At 51.8% G+C, this 17,733-nt stretch overlaps 1 protein-coding gene across 2 annotated transcripts in view; it reads right to left on the reverse strand.

Annotated features, from left to right (window-relative positions):
* The window catches only part of Rassf5 (Ras association domain family member 5), a 65,900-nt gene extending 57,445 nt beyond the window's left edge, over nt 1–8,455 (reverse strand). The window contains exon 1 of one of the 2 annotated variants that reach the window (XM_005348321.2): nt 7,788–8,444. In XM_005348321.2, the coding sequence (XP_005348378.1) occupies nt 7,788–8,229 (442 nt within the window). In that variant the 5' untranslated portion in view covers nt 8,230–8,444. Of the gene's footprint in view, nt 1–7,787 lie in introns of both variants that reach the window. The other variant, XM_026779608.1, reaches the window with a different exon arrangement.
* Between the last annotated feature and the right edge of the window lie 9,278 nt (nt 8,456–17,733).

Below are 17,733 nucleotides of genomic sequence, written 5' to 3' on the forward strand. Positions count from 1 at the left end.
CCCATGCACACGCCTATGTGTGTCCATACCTCCCCATGCACACACCTATGTGTGTCCATACCCACCCCATGCACACGCCTATGTGTGTCCATACCCACCCCATGCACACGCCTATGTGTGTCTATGCCAACCCATGCACACGCCTATGTGTGTCCATACTCACCCACACGCACACCTATCGCCACAGGTGTGCTAAGAGTGGAAGGTACTCGTTTCTTCTACTCTGGTATTTAACAATCTTGTGATTTGCACATGATAAAGACCATCTTAAGAACTGAACAGGAAGACAGACTGTACAATTCTCAACTACCCTGGCGCTGATGGAAATTGCAGCTTGCACATGGTTCACCCTCGTTATTTCTTAACCCCTTAGCTATTACTAGCAATAGTGTTTTGTACATTTCAACACTCATTGACACAGACTTAAGAACCTTTAGTGCCCACTGATGCTAGTTCAGAAGGCAGAATGCTGTGTTAGATTCTGGATCATGCCATAGAAGCCACTCGACTTTCCAGACTGGGATGTCTGTACATACATCTGTGACAGCCACGGTTAAGTCAGTCCTGCCCACCTCACAGCAGAGCACAGGCCCCAACATAGGATGAACATGAAAATGCTTCAGACACAGCCAGATGCGGTTCAAGTCTTCTCCACTCTGGACTTCTCGGCCATTCTCTCTATGACAGGAGAGTGCTTCCATTTTCATAGGGTCACAGAATGAATCACAACACAGCTCAGCAAACTCAGTGACGACATTGTCCCCGGGCAGGCATGCATCAGACAATCCTGCACGGAGCTAAGCAGTCCTTTCGTGGGGCTCTTGGTGTCTAGGTATGCACTGCGGTGTCGCCATCGCAGTGATGAGAATCCATCTAACTGCACATGATCGGCAAGCGGTCTCCCTAACCCTTCCCAAGAATGTTTTAAAAACCACAAACAACACTGCTCTGCTCTTAGACCTGCCTTTTATGAACCTGTGTCATCAAGGTCCATGTAAGATCAGTTTTCATTTCCTTTTCTTCACGTGTGTGTTTGTGTGTGTACATATAGATGCGTGTCCATGTTTCTGTGTACACAGGGGCACGTAGAAGCCAAAGAACAACTTTGGGCATCATTCCTAGGAGTCATCGACTTGTTTTTTGAGGCAGGGTCTCTCACCAGGTCCTGGGGTTCACTAATCAGGCTTGGCTAACTGGCCAGCCATCTCCAGGAGTCTGCCTTTCTCTGTCCCCCACAGTGCTGGGATTACAAATGTGTGTCACCTGGGGGCGAGGGAGATGGCTCAGCAGTTAAGAGCATGAGCCTCTCTTCCAGAGGTCCTGAGTTCAATTCCCAGCAACCATATGGTGGCTCACAACCATCTGTAATGGGATCTGATGTTCTCTTCTGGTGTGTATGAAGACAGAGCATTGGTGTACATCAAATACATAAATAAATAAATCTTGGGAAAACCCCACAAATGTGTGCTCCCATGCTCGACTTTTTATGAAGGTTCTAGGTATCAACTCTGATCACCATGCTTGCAGGGCAAACCCTTTACATGCAGAACTGTCTCTCCAGCTCCAAGCTTTCAATTTCCCCTAACAATAGCCACTGGAGACCTGGAGATGTGTCCATTCAGCAAACAGAGAGTTGCGGGTGGCAGAGGTGGCACAGAGGTCTTCTACCAGAGAGCAAATACGGCCTAGTCTCTTGTGTTCACAGGTGAGTGTCATACTTAGCCACCACCTACGTGTCCTGTGTCGCACGGGAATGAGCAGTCTAAACGTCGACCGTCACCCTCTGACAAGCCCTCTGTGGAATGCCACCTCGGGCCACCTCATGTCCTTGACTGTAGTCAGACAGTGGGTATAGTGGGAGTATCCTGAAGACAACACGTGACTCTTCAACCTCCAGCGGTCACCCAGGCCTCTCAGCCAGGACCCATCAGTCCACGTTGAGTACGTGCCGTGGACCCGAGAGGCACCTCAATGCACTTTCTTCTTTCCCCACTAAAGTGCAAAAAGATACAACTTCAGATTTCCCAGTGTATCTCATGGACTCATTTTACCCCAGGAACTGCGAGCAGGCTAGAACAGGCCCAGCACAGACATGTTGGCCACTTCTGCCAATGAACACACCACGATCAGGTCGTGAAGTCCAGCAGGCCCTGCCCATGTCCCCTCAGCATACTGTGTGTTCAGAGAAGACCCACCTATCGCTGGCTGGCACAGGTCTGAGATAAGATACCCTTGACCTTGGGGCAAGGCACACAGGACTATTCCCAGCACAGAATTTCTTTCACCAAACCAGTGCCCCCGGGGAAAGCTGCCTGTGCCGAGCCTGACGTCATAGCCTTGCCTCCTCCTCCTCTCCCCAAAGTCTCAAGTCTGGCTCTGCACACCCCTCTTAAACCATGCTCCTACTGAGAACATGGGGAGAGAAGCTTGCCAGCACGCCTGGAAAAAACCCGAATATGACTAAATATAAAACCATCTCCGCAGTCAGGGCTAGCCTCTGCAGAGTCAGCTGCTGCCAACACTTCCTGACCCACTATGGGAGAGCTGGAACAGAACCCTGTGGGAGGGGTGGGTGGCTCCAGACAGCAGAGGCCCCAGCAAGACCACGCATCTGGGAGGGCAGAGGCTGCCTGCAGCCTCGCAGACCAGGATCTGTCAGCTGGGAAGAGGCGCCTGGCACTGACTAAAGCCAGGAACAGGAGCAGGAAGACCAGGGTGTTTACATGCCTCGAGCACCCACAACTACTCGCCCTCTATAGAACCCTCGCCCTGCCATCCCTGGAATGCGGACAGGAAGGGCTTGAGATGTTTATAGGTCCATGACCAGCCTTAATAATACCCCAGGCAGGGCAAGAGAGGCAAGCAGCCACCCTCTACAGGAAACCGAGGGGTGAGTATGGCGAGGCAGAGAGATCCCTGGGAGAGGGTAGGACACACATGCCACCTAGCCATGCCTGGTGGCTGCCTATGGTAGAGATGCTAGGCTCTGGGTCCAAAGTGAGGAAACGTGTTGAGGGCCTAAGATGGCCTAAAAGCCTTGCAGGGCTGTCACAAGTAGCTCTACCTGAGAGGTCCCAGCTAGCAGGCTGGCCAAGAAAGCCCCAGGCAGGTGAGTGCTTGGCAGAGGCATCCCACATTCCAGCCTCATGAGGTTATTTTGAGGATGAATATGGCAGCAAGCAAGGAAATGAGGCTCTTCAGAGCAGAGGCTCTGCAGACACGGTGAACTGTCTGTCCTGTGTGTATGCCCAGACCTCGGCTGGCCCGGCCCGAGCCTGACCAGACTCCCAGGAATAGGATTCACTCTGCCAGCCGGGCACAAGCCTTCGGGCTGGCTGAGGCTGTTTTCCCTGTCACTCAGGGCTAACCTGCCAAGCTTGGCACTGGCTGATTCAAGAGTGAGCTTGGAGAAAGGGAAGGATCCCAGCCTCAGACCTCATCAATTCCCTGCCATCTAATAACTCCCAGCTTCGGCAGACGAACGCACACACTCATTACCAAGTCTAATTAGGCCGTAGACAAGTGGCATTAATCATTTTTGACTATACCTGGAATTCAAGCCCCCATACTCCATAATCGTAAAATTTCATGCTCTGATGAATGGGGGTTGGTTGGAACCAGCCCACATTTAATCCCTTCACTTTCAGCTTTTGAGAAAATGGGAAGGGAAGAAAGGAAAACTAGGGATGCAGGACTGGAGGGTGCAGAGTACTATCCTTGCCCTTTCCCTGTCTTTTAACATACACTCCAAAAAGGCCTTCCCTAAGAAGACTTTAATCAGAACCAGGAGAGAAAACTGGGTGTTTCCTTGTCATCTTTGACAACAAACACAATTTTAGCGCCTAATTTTCTCAGCTTCCCAAACAAAATATGGGTCTAAGCTAAGGAAAACACAAGCTACGTACTCCAGCACTGCACAGTGCCCTGGGCAAACATCCCCCAAGTGCCCAGAGTAAACACAGGGACCACCAGCACAACAAAGGGCACTGGCCAAGATGCTCTCTATGAAGACCTTTGTCTGTCACAGCAGGGTGGGGATGGGGTGGAAGTGGCAAAGGCCAGGGTCCTGAAAATCTTCTTGCAAAGAACTCCTAAAGGAATCCATGAGCTGCCACCTGAGCAGCTCCAATCCCATAGAGGATCTAGTTAAGCCCAGCCATTAACACAGCAAGAGGAACGAGAGGAATAAGCACCCTCGAGACAGCTCTCAAGAATAAAGTCACGGAGCTCCTCCCTAGGAATCTGGCAGCAAGAGCGAGATTCTCACACTGTAATAAAAGTCTATCACAGGGGGCATTAGGGACCTGAGCTCCAGGGAGACCCCCATCATTCCAATCACTTTGTACTCCTGGCTCGGAATAACTGCCCCTTCAGAGGAGCCAATCTGGGGTACCCATGCATCAACAGCTTGCACCTGAAGTCTTTCCTCCCTGGCTGAGCATCAGACTTAGTTTCTCCAAACTCTAGCCCATTCCCTGGCCCAGGATGGTTCACACACCCACTCAAGCAAGACAAATGGCAGGAGGCCATCTTTACATGCCTTCTACACAAGAAAGGGCAAGAAGCAGCTGGAGAAATTCCCAGGTTATCTGCTGCTGAATGTTCTCTGGGAATGCTGGAGTCAGTTAGCGTCTAAACATCACCGCCCCACCCAAAAACCAACCACTGGGGTTCGGCGACCTCTCGCCTCCGCGTTGTCCTCTGTGCGCATTTGTACCAAGCCCACTGGATTTCCTTCTCTAGCTAAGAAATTGATTTTGCGTGTGTTTGTGTTACACATTTGTTGTGGGTGTGTTTGGAAGCCAAAGGTCAACACAGAGTCTCTTCCCTGATTTCACCATTTTATTTTTAAGGCAGGGTCTCTTATTGAGAGTTTATCCATACAGCTATAAACTGGCTAGCTAGCAAGCTGCCTCCTCAGAACTGGCGTGCAGGAAAACACTATGGGAGCAGCTTTTTACATGAGGGCTGGGGATCTGAGCTCATATTTTTATGCTTGCTTGGCAAGGCCTTTATAACCGAGCAGTCTTTCCAGTCCTCAGACTTTTTGTTTGTTTGTTTCTGACCACCACTTAAGGAAACCAGGCATGGCGCCCTGCTGATTGCAAGTGCTGCTCAGAAAGAGACCTCTAATGCAGGCACACGAGAGTGTCAGCCACGGGATTGTGGGTTTAATCACAGCTGACTTCCACCTGAAACGCTAGTCAGGGATGTCATTTCTGGAGGACGCTTCATACCAGAATTTCCAAGATATACTATCCACCCCGCCCTTTCAACTCAACAACCAAGCAAAGCTTGAAAATTGAACTCAAGGCTTATGAGGTACAGTGAGCCCCAGCTAGCCATTAAAGCTCTTAAAATGGGAGGAGATAATAGTAACATTTATATCTAATTAGATGTCCATTGTGCATCCTGCCAACCACTTTTATAATCAACGTACACATATCTGATTAATACACGGAATTCTCACATTAACACGGTGCGGTAGATAAGATCATAACCCCCACTTTTTAAAGAAAAACAAGGGCAGCACACAGATTCATGGGGTCACATAGAGACTATGTAGCAGTTTGGATTCAAAGCCAGGACTTTGGTTCCAATTTGAGGTGTGTGTGTGTGTGCGTGTGTGTGTGTGTGTGTGTGTGTGGTGTGTGTGTGTGTGTGTGTGTGTGTGTGTGTGTGTGTACGTACGCACACAGGCAAGACTGGTTGGCCAGCGTGGCCCAGGAATCTGCCTGTCTCCACCCCCTGCCCAGCACTGAGATTATAAGCATGTGCCACCAAGCTTGCCTTTATTTTCTCACGTGAGTCCCAGGGATCAAGTTCAGGTCCTCATGCTTGATCTGCCAGTTCCCCTGCTCCAGGATTACCTTCTAGAAGTTCCTTTTCTGACCTGCGCTTTTCAAAATGAAAACCAAGCAAAACCAACCCTCTCAGAGAACCAGACTGTCAGCTGGACACCAGATGCCTAGAGAGACTGCCCTGCACACCAAAAATTTCTCAACTTGCTTCTGGCCAGCTGAACACTCACGGTTAGTTAAATATTAAAAACAACAAACAGAGGATCCTTTCTGTGGCTTCTTGACTCTGGTTCTGCTGCCCCTGTGGTGGTCAGACATCTATGACTGGTACAATACCAACCAGGCAGGGGCCACAGGAGCCCAAGAAAGCAAAAGGACCTCCATAGTTTGCAGGTCAGAGGCCTTGTCTGTGGTCCCCATTTTCCAACTGGTGGGAACGATTTAGGGACTGAGCAAAGGAAATAAACAATTCTAATGTGGTACAAGGATGCTCATTTAGTCATGGAATACTTCACAGATAGAGCCCCACACAGAAACCCGCCAGCACATCATTATTGCCAGCCAGAGGAATACCACAAACTCGGTGTAGAATGGACGGTCCCTCAAGGTCTAAACACGAGCAAGAATTACAAGCGCATTCGCCACAGACAATGCAGCTTCTGGAATCTGAGCATAGGTGAATCCATTACAGTGAAGGGGCTGCCTCTTCCCCTGTGAACAGTGTTAGCAGGATCTGCGCGGCACCGAGGAATGGAGGCAGAAAACACTGGAAGCAAGTCTGAAGGTAATGCACTGAATTCAGAAGCATTGACAGGGAGAGCAGCCAGTCCACACATGGCACAGGCACAGGACTCTACACACCCGGCTATCTCCTGAACAGACACCTCAACGGGCATGCTCATGCTGGCAAGAGCAGCATCCACGGTCCCCTTTCCCTCACTTCTGGCAGCGGCTGAGAGGGAGCTGCTGTGGACTGTGCTTGGGCTAGTGCTGCTGTCCAGCGATACAGTCTGAGGGAGGTACAGGCTGCTATGGTAGGAGAAGAGCCGTTACCAGCACATGTGATAACAACCATAATCCGTGTCCACAGATGATTGCTGGAGACTGCCATTGTGCTGTGTGCTTCGCATATTTAAATTAGCTACATAACCGCATGGCTACGAGCATCCTCAGCAACAGCAGACACATGGGTTGGGAGGAACTAAAGGAATAGTTAAGGAATACATCATTCTCACTATCAGGGAGAGTCATGAATAAGCCCTAAAAGAGTGAGCGCAGCTTGGCTCAGAAACTCTTTACACTGGTGCCCAGTGTTTCAGTCAGGATTGAGAAAGGCCTGGGGATGCCTAAGCAGGGAGCTGAGTCACTTTAGACTGGAAGATCGGTGCAGGGGCCCGGGAGAAGGAAGAGGCGGCAGGACTCAGTCCAGTCACACACTGAAGCGGAGGAGCTAGGTGTGGAAGGTAGAAGGGGCATCAGGTGCAAGTGACCTTGGCATCTTCCAACCTCACTGCCTGTTTTCATTCAAAGCCTAACCAGGCTTCCTGTGCCAACCAGGAGGAAGAACCAGAGTTTTTTGCCAGAGGTGACTAACAAGCCATTTCCCCGTAACTCTAATAAGTAAGAGTCAAATACTCAGTTCGCCATCAATATCACTACCCAATTAAAAAAAATTACAACTAAAGAAAGAGGAGGGTGTGTGGAAGACACCTGAATGACCTTGTGGCGAGCCACCAATCCCAACCTGCAAACAAGCTTGCCTGCAGGCGTCGGGGAGAAGGCTGGAACCTGTCTGAAGGTGCGCAACCGTACAGCATAACCACAGATGGTTAGTGGGCAGCCACTAAAGGATACGAGACAGCGGACAGCAGCTGTCTCCAAAGGTTACCTGCCTAAACTTTGGGTTGGTCAGAAAAGGCAATGGCCTCCTCTCCCAGGCTCACAGCCCTTCACCCCGCGCACCTCCCCTGCCCTGCCCTCACTCACTAGCGCAGCGCAGCGCCTGCCGCAGCACCTCTCGTCCGCACAGGTCACACCATCCCGGGCCGCCCCGCAGTGCCAGTTCGGCGAAACGGTGCCCCTCGCCTCTCTCGGTCAGGACGCGAGGATCCTGTGGCTGCTCGAAGATGCTCCGCACGTCGCGGGGTCGATGCGAGCCAGGCCGCCGCCGCAGTCTCTGCTGCAGACCGGGCCGGACAGGGCGAGCGGGTCGGCAGTCCCGGGGCGTGGGCTCGGGGTCCCCCCGGGCAGCCCTCCGGCCGCTGCGCCCCTCTGACGCCCCGGACGCGGGGACCAGGGTCGCGGGGAAGCAGCGCCGCGGCCGGGCGGGCGGCGGCGACTCGGTGCCACCCAGGCTCTGCAGATACCGCGGCGGCTCGGGGTCTAGGAGAAGCGGGTAGGGACGCTGTCCGATGGCAGGGGACGCCATGGTCAAGGCCCGCCGGCGGCCGCCGCTCCGGAGCTTGGCCGACAGAAGGGGCGGCTCCGGCCGCGCGCGCCTTTAAAGGGCCCGCAACCCGCGGGCGGGGCGGGGCGGGGCCCTCGGAGAGGCCGGAAGGGCAACACGCGTGACTGCGGGCCCGAGCCGCTTGGATTTAGGGGCGATTCCGCGACCTGGGCAGTGAAGATCGGAGCATCCGAGAAGCTTTGCGAAGCGCGCCGGGCGGGGCGGGGCGGGGGGAGCGCCTGTTTCTGGGTCCCCGCCTCTAGCCCTGCCTGGTCCCCTCCTAGCGTCTTCCACGCCCAAACCCTGGCAGGGTCGGGCGCAGGTGGAAGGGGAGGGTTTGGTAGAGCCTGGGGGCCGGAGCTGGTCCGCGGCTGTCAGGCCCCCGGAGCCCGGCAGTGGGTCAGTAAGACGCACCGCGGACGCTCTGAGCTGGCGGTGGGAAGATTGACTCTCCCTTCCTACCCCTGCGACATAGGCTGCCACCCTCCTGGAAGACTGGTGTTATGGTAATTGGTGATCCTGGATGATCCTTGGTGCTGAGTGATCGTGAGAACTCTCTGTGCCCCATGGGAGGGCAGGAGCTTTCCTCCTGAATTAAATCTCTCCTTGGCTGATGGTGTAATCGCTGCGGTCTCGCCAATCCCCTAAACATCTGCTTTAGTCCTGGTGTGGAAGGTTCACCTGAGTGGGGGTTGGGGAGTGAGGTGGAGAGGTCCGCTTCCCACCAGCACCGAGGACTGCGCCATAAGCTCCTGTCTGGTTTAAGATTCTGCCGACACCATCTTGAAAGTCCTAATTCTTGAACAAACGACCAAGCGTATTGGGTCTTGAAAATTAGGTAGTGGTAATGACTAACAGGTCTGTCCGCAGTCCCGTCTCAATGGAGAGAGAACAAGCGGGCTGTAGGCCTCTTGGGTTTTTGAATCTGTGTCCTGCCATAGGCTAACAGTGGGTCTGGGCCCTCTGCGGTCTGTTTTTGTAGCTGCAGGAGCCATTGATTTTTCCAGGGCGGATGGTTCTGACTTAAGGCTCACACTTTCCCCCTTAAATCAGGTTTGATCTGATTAATTTAGAGGCAATCACAAAAAAAAAAAAAAAAAAACCTTTGGAAACAGACTCAACACACCATATCCCCCCAAAAATCTACATTTATTTTTTGTTTCGACAAACCACTGATAGAAAGAAATATTCGGGGGAAAAAAGTGTCTTACCGAACACGTACACGCTTTTCTTTTTATTCATTAGACAATATTGAATAGCAATGATTCGCATACTTAGTCGGTACCGGGTGTCATAGAAATACAGGCAAGGCTGAAAATGCATAGATTCTCGTGCACATTAAGCTACTTTGTAAGAGACAAGCATCCTCAGGTTGGAGAATGGAGGCAACGGTGTGTGTATGGAGTGGGTGGGGATTCTGAAACCAGACCTGGAATTGTCTCTAAATTCTTCTACACCTTAATTCTCAGGGTTCTTTCCAGGCCAGAGATGGGTCTCCCCCTAGTGTCTGGTTGGGGAATCCTCACTTTCGCTTCTCCCCTTGAAAATAATTTTCAGGCAATTCCTAAAAGTCCAGTGGCTAGGGAATTCCCAGCCTTCCTTGCTCCACACGCCCCCGCCCCCACCCCCGACTCCGGGGTAGTAATCAGAGTCCTCTCCCTTCCGAGTTGGTAGCGGAGGGCACTGGTTCCTGGGTAGTGGAAAGAATGATTGGAGGGCTACAAAGTAGGGAGAGCGATGATGGGGAAAGTGGGACACAGTAGCCCCTACTCCACTCCTCCACCCTTCCTCTTGCTCTCTACATCGGTGCTTCAAACTTTGGAGGCCAGCCAACCCCAGAGGGCGCGTTAAGTCAGTTTGCTGGCTGCACCCCAGTTCCTGTGTGGCCTTTGTTTCTAGCAACTTCCAGCATAGTGCCTGTCCTGATGGTCCACTCAGAACTGCTGCTCCAGGGCCTCGGCAGCGGCCAGAGGAGATTCCTCTGTCCCATACCCCAGGATCAGGATGGTTGGTTGTGACTGAGAGAACCCAGCAGGGGTATTCCTTGACATGTTCTCTGCACATGTGCAAGGGTAGTCCACCCTGCCTTTATGGTATTCCTCCCCTCCAGCGCTTCTGCAAGCACCCCTCAGGGTTCTTGGAGGACCCGCACTGCATGTGAATATTGGCTTGTTCCCACTCCGTGTCATCCATCCTTCTCCACAAGGTTTGAAGCTTGTCCCTTTCAGGGGTGCCATGTCCTGGGTGAGATCCAGGACAGAGGCCCATCCTGAGTTCTGGGTGACAGTTTGGTGTGTAAGTAACAGGACTCTGGTAACAAATGCAGCATTAGAAGGCCATTTGAAATATTTTATGAATAATTGCAAGTGATCATCATCTCTGTCCTCCCCATTCCCAGGCCCTCCAAGTGCCCTTTAGGGTTGACCTTGATTCCCTGGCTGGGAAAGCTCCTGGGGGTGGGCATCAGGGTTGCCTGTGAATGAATGAGGCTGGCTGGGGCAGTCAGGTGTGCAGCCTTCCAGCTGGGACAGTCAGGTGTGCAGCTTTCTCAGCTGGAGCAGTAAGGTGTGCAGCCTTCTCAGCTGGGACAGTCAGGTGTGCAGCCTTCCAGCTGGGACAGTCAGGTGTGCAGCCTTCTCAGCTGGGGCAGTCAGGTGTGCAGCCTTCTCAGCTGGAGCAGTAAGGTGTTAGCCTTCCAGCTGGGACAGTCAGGTGTGCAGCCTTCCAGCTGGGACAGTCAGGTGTGCAGCCATCTCAGCTGGAGCAGTAAGGTGTTAGCCTTCTCAGCTGGGACAGTCAGGTATGCAGCCTTCCAGCTTTTGGGCTACACAGAAAGTACTCTAGTTTTGTTTTCCTGTGGCTCTGATTTGGTGGAGTAGTGATGGCTGCTTTCAGAGCTGATGGGAAAATGGTATGGAGCCAAATGAAGTGGAGATAGTGTAACTTCATGTGACCCACCCAAAACTTTATCAAGTTTATCTTACAATTCATCTCCCTGAGAGAAAACATTGAGGTCAAGGTAGGGTGGTGGCTGTCCCCCAACCCCAGTAGGTGTGGGAGTCACCTCCTCAGCCTTTCCCAACCAGTCCTCTCCTGCCCTAAAAGAACCGCTCCTTACACAACACCCACTCTCTCTCCCCTCTCCCTCTCCCTATTCTTCTCTCTCTCTCTGACTCTTCCTCCCTTCTCCTCCCCCTGCTCCTCTAGGGAAGAAGTGAAGACAAAACACCCCCTAGTCCCAGTGGAGGAACATCACCTGGGGTGTTGGGTGCTTGGGCAGCAGCATTTTTTATGTTGTCCTTGGCCACCATGCTGCAAGGTTTCACTACATCTACTGAAGTATCTAGTGGGAAGTTTTTCTCCTTAGCAGATTGTCTTGGCTCGGAGTTGGTCACTTTCCACAGCTGTGACTCATTCCAACAGAGAGAACATGCAGCTTTTCATTTTTGACCAAGGGGGGAGGATTGTTGGCAAATTTGAGTGTGGTCAGTGTGTGGGGCCACTTTGGAGGTGGTCCCAAAACATGCTGTTTCCCCTATTACGTGAGTTATTTCAAGAAGATCTCTCAACCCGGCCCCCCATCCCCAGCAGGAAAGAAAGGGGGAAGGGTAGGCATGGCCTGGTTTTCTGAAGGGGACACTGGCTTTATCTGGCCTTGACAGTTGTACATAGGATTGCTGTCAGTCAGGACAAGTTAAATTATCTTGCAGTAACAAATAAGCCCCATATTTTGCCGCATTCAAACCATAGAGACTCCGTTCTCACTCATACTGCATGACCTGTGCAGGATGTCAGGGACGCAATGCAGATTCCAGAAACCATATCTGATATGGCCAGTCACTGTGCCAGAAGGAAATGAAGAAAGCCTTGATGATCTTCACTGACATTTTAAAGTCCTGGTCACTTCCATTCACAAGTCACGGACCACCCTATACTAGGAGAACCAGTAGTGCAAGCTCACTATGGGGCTCAGAGTTGGAGAGGAGCTGGGGGCAGCTGCCAGTTGTCACTGATCACCACCACAGTCCTCCAGGAGTTTCTTCAATCACATATTTCTCTAAGTTCCACTGTGCTTGTCCAGGCACCCACAGTCTGACAGTGAGAGACACATATTCATCAAGCTTGCCTTTAGTGGAAGAGGCCCACAGTAAACCCACATAGGTGTAATATGTGCATCAGGTCTTTAGTGCTTTGAAAATAAACACAGGATTTTTAGGAGACAGATGGTGAGGTTTGCCCAACCATAAAATTATTTTCATTGTGTCTGGTGGTGGCAACAGACATCTTTAATCCCAGCACTAGGGAGTCAGAGGCAGGTGGATCTCTGAATTCTGAACTCGAGGCCAGCCTGGTCTACAGAGCAAGTTCCAGGACAGCTAGGGCTACATAGAGAAACCCTGTCTTAACAAACAAAAAACAAAAAAAAATTATTTTTGTTTCATAGCTGTTATTTTGCCATTGTTATGAATTGTAATGTAAACATTTGTGTTTTCCAATAGTCTTTGGGGGTTGATACCCACAGGTTGAGAACCACTGGGTTAGACAGAAAAGACATTTCCTAGATTCACTTAAATCTAACTAGAGAAAAACTTGTGTCCATGAGCAACAATGTTCCAGGCTAAGGGGACAGCAGACACAATGGCCCCCAAACATTCATCCCAAACTCTGTGAACACAAATTTAATCAAACATTCCCAGGCTCTACCAGCAAAATGCCTGACTATTGGTGTGTGTGTGTGTGTGTGTGTGTGTGTGTGTGTGTGTGTGTATACATATATATACACATATACATACACACACATATATATATATACACACACACATACACACACACACACACACACACACACACACACACACACACATCTACCTGACTTTACTTTCCAAGTGCTAGTATTAAAGGCATGCATCATCACTGCCTGGCCATTGATCTATATTTTATGAGATTTTGATTAATATACCCATGGACCACAGAAAATGGGTTCAAAGCAGTGGCAGGTAAAACTGTGTGCACCCTACAACATTTGAAGGAAATGCCCTTGACCTCCTTCTTCCTGCCTTCTTGGGCTACACACTGCACAGGAGGTGCAGGCTCCACGAGGAAGAGGGTCTTGCTTGCCATTTTCAGTGGGAGTGGGTGACCCCGCACGCTGCAAGAGAGTAACAGATCTGTGACAGCCACCTGTAGGATGTGAAATGACCAGTGTTCCAAATTTTCAGATTAGAAACCTGAGGTGCAGGATCACGTGACTACCGTGACTAGTGACTACCGACGGAGGTCCCAATCTGGATTCCAGGCCACTCTAATCTACGTATTGGCCTCTGCACTTCCTGCTGGGGTGGGAGGGGGCAGTGACTGCAGCTCTGATCTGACCACAGGCGCAGTAGGATTAGTCAGAACCCTGATCTAGGTTTCTCTCCCTTGTGACTCCCTTGGTCAGGTCCTACTGTCAGGTCCTGCATCCCAGGGTCATCCAACCATCACTCCATCTGTACCTCCACTGTCACCTCATCCTAATGGGAGGTCCAGGTGACCTTTGGGATTTGACTTCCTCCCTTGGGTCTTGTTGATCTTTCTGACCCCCTTCACTATGCAGGGAGGTGCTGGTGTCCCATGCAGAGAGCTCAGTTCTAGGCTCACAACCAATGTCTGGTAAGACATGGTTTTTGTTTTGTTTTGTTTGTTTTTAAAGCCACGGACCCTGTGCCCAGAGAAAGCATGGACTGATGCTCTAGGGAGAATGGAAGGCATCCCAACACCTTCGGAGCTAGGGCGAAACAGGAAGGGACTCGACAGCTTGTGTACATCCTCCAAGTTGCTGGGCACTGTAGTGAATTTGCTGTGTTCAGACGCTGCTGACTGGCCAGGGCTGGGGCCGCCTGGGGCATGGACAAGCACTATGTCCATTCTCAGGCATGGCTTTAAAATTATTTGCTTATTTTGTGCGTGAGCAGAGCTCAGAGGAGAGCTGGCAGGGGTGTGCCGTGGGCTCTGTTCTTCCACCAAGCATGACACCAAATGCCTGTGCTCGCAAGGAAATTTTCTCTGTCCTGGACAGTACTTAGGGACAAAAGGGTGTGTGTAGGGGTACTCCTGAAAAATGTGTCATTAGTCTGGGAACCAGTTCCATGGCCCCTCCATCTGCACGTCAAACATGCAGTTTTTCCACCCCACGCCACTGCCAAGCTTGCGATAAAGTTGGCTTGTGTGCACACACATGATTTTTTCCCCTGCCCTGGAAAAACTCAGATATTCCAGATTTGTCAGCAGCCTTTATCCCTCAACCAAAGGGGAGGCTGTCAGCCACAAGCACTTATATTCCAGGGCTAGGCCAGCTCACGGGCTTGCCATGGTGGCCGCGAGCCTCAGCCTGGGGTTAGGACAGATTAACAGGCACAGTGTTGGGTGATATCATGGGCTGTCCCCACCCCACCTCAGCCCCCTCTATCCACTATCGGCTCCTTCCTCTGTTCCTGCTCCCCTCTGTGTGTCCCCCTTTCTCTGCCACTCCCACATTCCTCTTCATCTCCCCCCTCCTTTTCTCCCTTCTTTCTCTTTCCTTCCCTCCCTCCCATCTCTCCTGCTTCCTCCCTCCCTCTCGCTGGTGAGGGAAGTATGTTAAACGAAGGCTTTAAACGGCAGCTATTTTGAGTGGTCAGCCTAGGAACATAAAGTACCTTAGGATCATCCTGGCCCAGACCATAACCTCTCCCTCTAGGGCTGCTCACCATGGTGGCTTGAGTGAGAATAGCCCCCAGACTCATAGGTTAACTGTGAGTGATTAGGGGGTGTGGCCTAGTTAGAGGAGGTGTGGCCATGTTAGAGTGGGCAGGACCTTGTTAGAGGAAGAGTGTCATGGGGGTTGGCTTGGAGATCTCAAAAGCCCACTCCAGCCCCATCCCCCACCCCACCTGGGGATCAGGATGCAAAGTTCTCATGACTGCTCAACGCTATGCTTGCCACCATGCTCCCGGCCAAGATGAGCATGGACTAACGCCCTGAAACTGTAAGTGAGCTCTCGAATTAAAAGCTTTCCTTTAAGAATTGCCGTGGTCATGGTGTCCCATCACAGCCTGGTGGCATAGCTTCAGTCTCTTCTAGGGTGTCCAGACTCCATCTCAAACAAACAACAAAACGCTGAATTTTGAAACAGGAAGGAAACTGCTGAAGTATCTTTCCAAGCCACTCGGCGCAGCCGCCATTAGCGCACCTGTGCTGACGAGAGGCGCCGCCGTGGGAAAGCAAAAGGCAGATGCTGAAGGAGGGAGGGAGGCCAGGCCATCGAGGAGGTCCAGCCTGCCTTAGACTGACTCTCCTAGATCCATTTGTCCTGGAGAAGCAGGGCGAGGTGTCCAGTCCAGGGGCCATCCCCAGGTCATCATAAACCCTGCCTCACCAAGGAAGTACACTAGCAATGCAGATTCCTGGGTCACACCCTTCCCCACCACCACTTAGATCCAGACGCTGGGTGGGGCCCAGAAACCAGGCTCCAAGAGCAAAACGTGGAGTCTAAAGGCCTGCTACCCAGCCCTACAGCACCAAGGCATGGAAGGAAGCTCCAGTTCCTCCCCCTGCCCAGAGCTGCCTGTATGCTGGCCCGAGGAACCAAGACTGCCCTGCACTCTCCCAGTTAGTACCGTAACTTGGGCAAGTCCATTCTCAGAGGATGGCAGATACATCCAAATGGAATAGGGTCTCTTTCCAGATGTCTGCAAAGATCTGAGCCCCTCACTCAACCTTAGCCCTGTGGCCACTGCACCTCTGCTTCCTGTCACAGGGACCTCAGAGGCAGTGAGGCAGGACCTGAGGAGGGAGTCCAGACAACACAGCACTTCACGGAATCTCTACCATGACTGTTTCTGCCATGGCTTTTCACCCTCCACACTGGCACTGAAGAATGCTATCTTTTAATACCAGTTGGACTTGACTTAAAACCTGTCTGGTTCCTTAGAACAAAGCCCATGTCCCAGGCCTGACCTTTGGGGCTGGCTCCTCCCTTTCCAAACTTCCTACTTCAGCCTTAGGAACGCAGCAACACGTACCTGTGCTTTTGCTTGGCACATTCCAAGTCTCTCTCTTGCTCACTAAGATTCCACTTTGGGTCACCTGCTCCCAAGTGACACGCCCCCAGCCTGCAAGGAGGGTAACTCCTGCTACACCTGAGCTGTACATTCCAATCACAACACCTACTGAGGGACAATGAGATTCTGTCATAGCCTGTTGTCCCTCAGAAGCTAGCTCCTCAATGCCAGCCACAGTGCCCTTGTCACCCTGGTGGCTCCAGTACCCGGCAAGAACTTAACATTCCTGCTCCCCACCTGATGGACTGAATGGATGCTTTCCATACTAAGGAAGTCATGTGGGGAACAGAGGGAGAAGTTGGGGTCTTCAGACATCTGAGGGTCTTATAGATGCCTCTGGTCATGGGTTGTAGCCACTTATACTCTTCCGAAATGGACCTAGAAATCACATCAGCATCCTGGCCATTATTGCCAACTGAAGCCTCTGAGGATGTTCCCTGGCTTGTGGGCATGCTCAGATCAGACTCTAGGTTGGTACCTCCCAGACATCTGCATTTGGCCCTGAGGGATCCCCTGGCTCTTTTGCTGCACTCCACCAAACACGTGGGGTCTGAGCTGCCGGGGAAAACCCCTTGTGGGACTTCCCTGTTGGGGCACTGGGGAGCAGAAGCTGGCCCGAATTCATCCTAGAGAGCATGCTAGAAGTGGCTTGGTGCTGGGGCTGTCCGGGCAGCATCTACCCCTCAAGGCCATAGAACTTGAGTCCACAGGCTTAAGGCTCAGAGGACATACATGAAGAGCAGATGTGATCTAAGTAGTTAGGCTCTGGCTTCTCTCCCTGGGTGGTTCTTTCTATAGACATCACATCTAGGACTTGATCTCCCCCACTTCTGGCCCTGCTGGGACTTTAAGGGAAGACCCTCCACGGATGGGGAGATGCTCATGGAGACAGGATCATCTGGGGCCAATCACTGTGCTGGCTTCATGCTTCGGAGCACACAGTGGGCTTCCTGTGCACCTGCCTCTCCTTGCCCTCCTGGCTGAAGGGAAGCTGAACAGGAAAGCCTACGTTTGCACAAACTGAAGTGTTTTACCCGGGCGTCTCTAGCTTCTAGGCTAAATAAAGGAAAGCCCTACAGTGGCCCTCAAACATTTTAGACACGGCGTGGATTGTGAACAGTGATGAAGCCTGAGGGAAACAGCAGGTGCTTAGATGGTAGGCACCTTAGATGGGAGTAGAAGGAAAGCCAAACTTTCCCCTAAATGACAGGGCAGGAAACAGAGATCTCTTAGGGAGAGGCCATCTTTCCTGAGTTTGTCCCTAAAGCCAGAACCCACTGAAGGAAAGGCAGGACAGGGAAATGAGCTCTCTGGAGAGGTTCCCACCCAGACCTCAGGGTTTCCCACCCCTTCTGGGTCGGGTATGCTTCCCTGGAGAGGTTCCCACCCAGACCTCAGGGTTTCC

The sequence above is a fragment of the Microtus ochrogaster genome, chromosome 6 (assembly GCF_000317375.1).
Source record: "Microtus ochrogaster isolate Prairie Vole_2 chromosome 6, MicOch1.0, whole genome shotgun sequence".
Lineage (NCBI taxonomy): Eukaryota > Metazoa > Chordata > Mammalia > Rodentia > Cricetidae > Microtus > Microtus ochrogaster.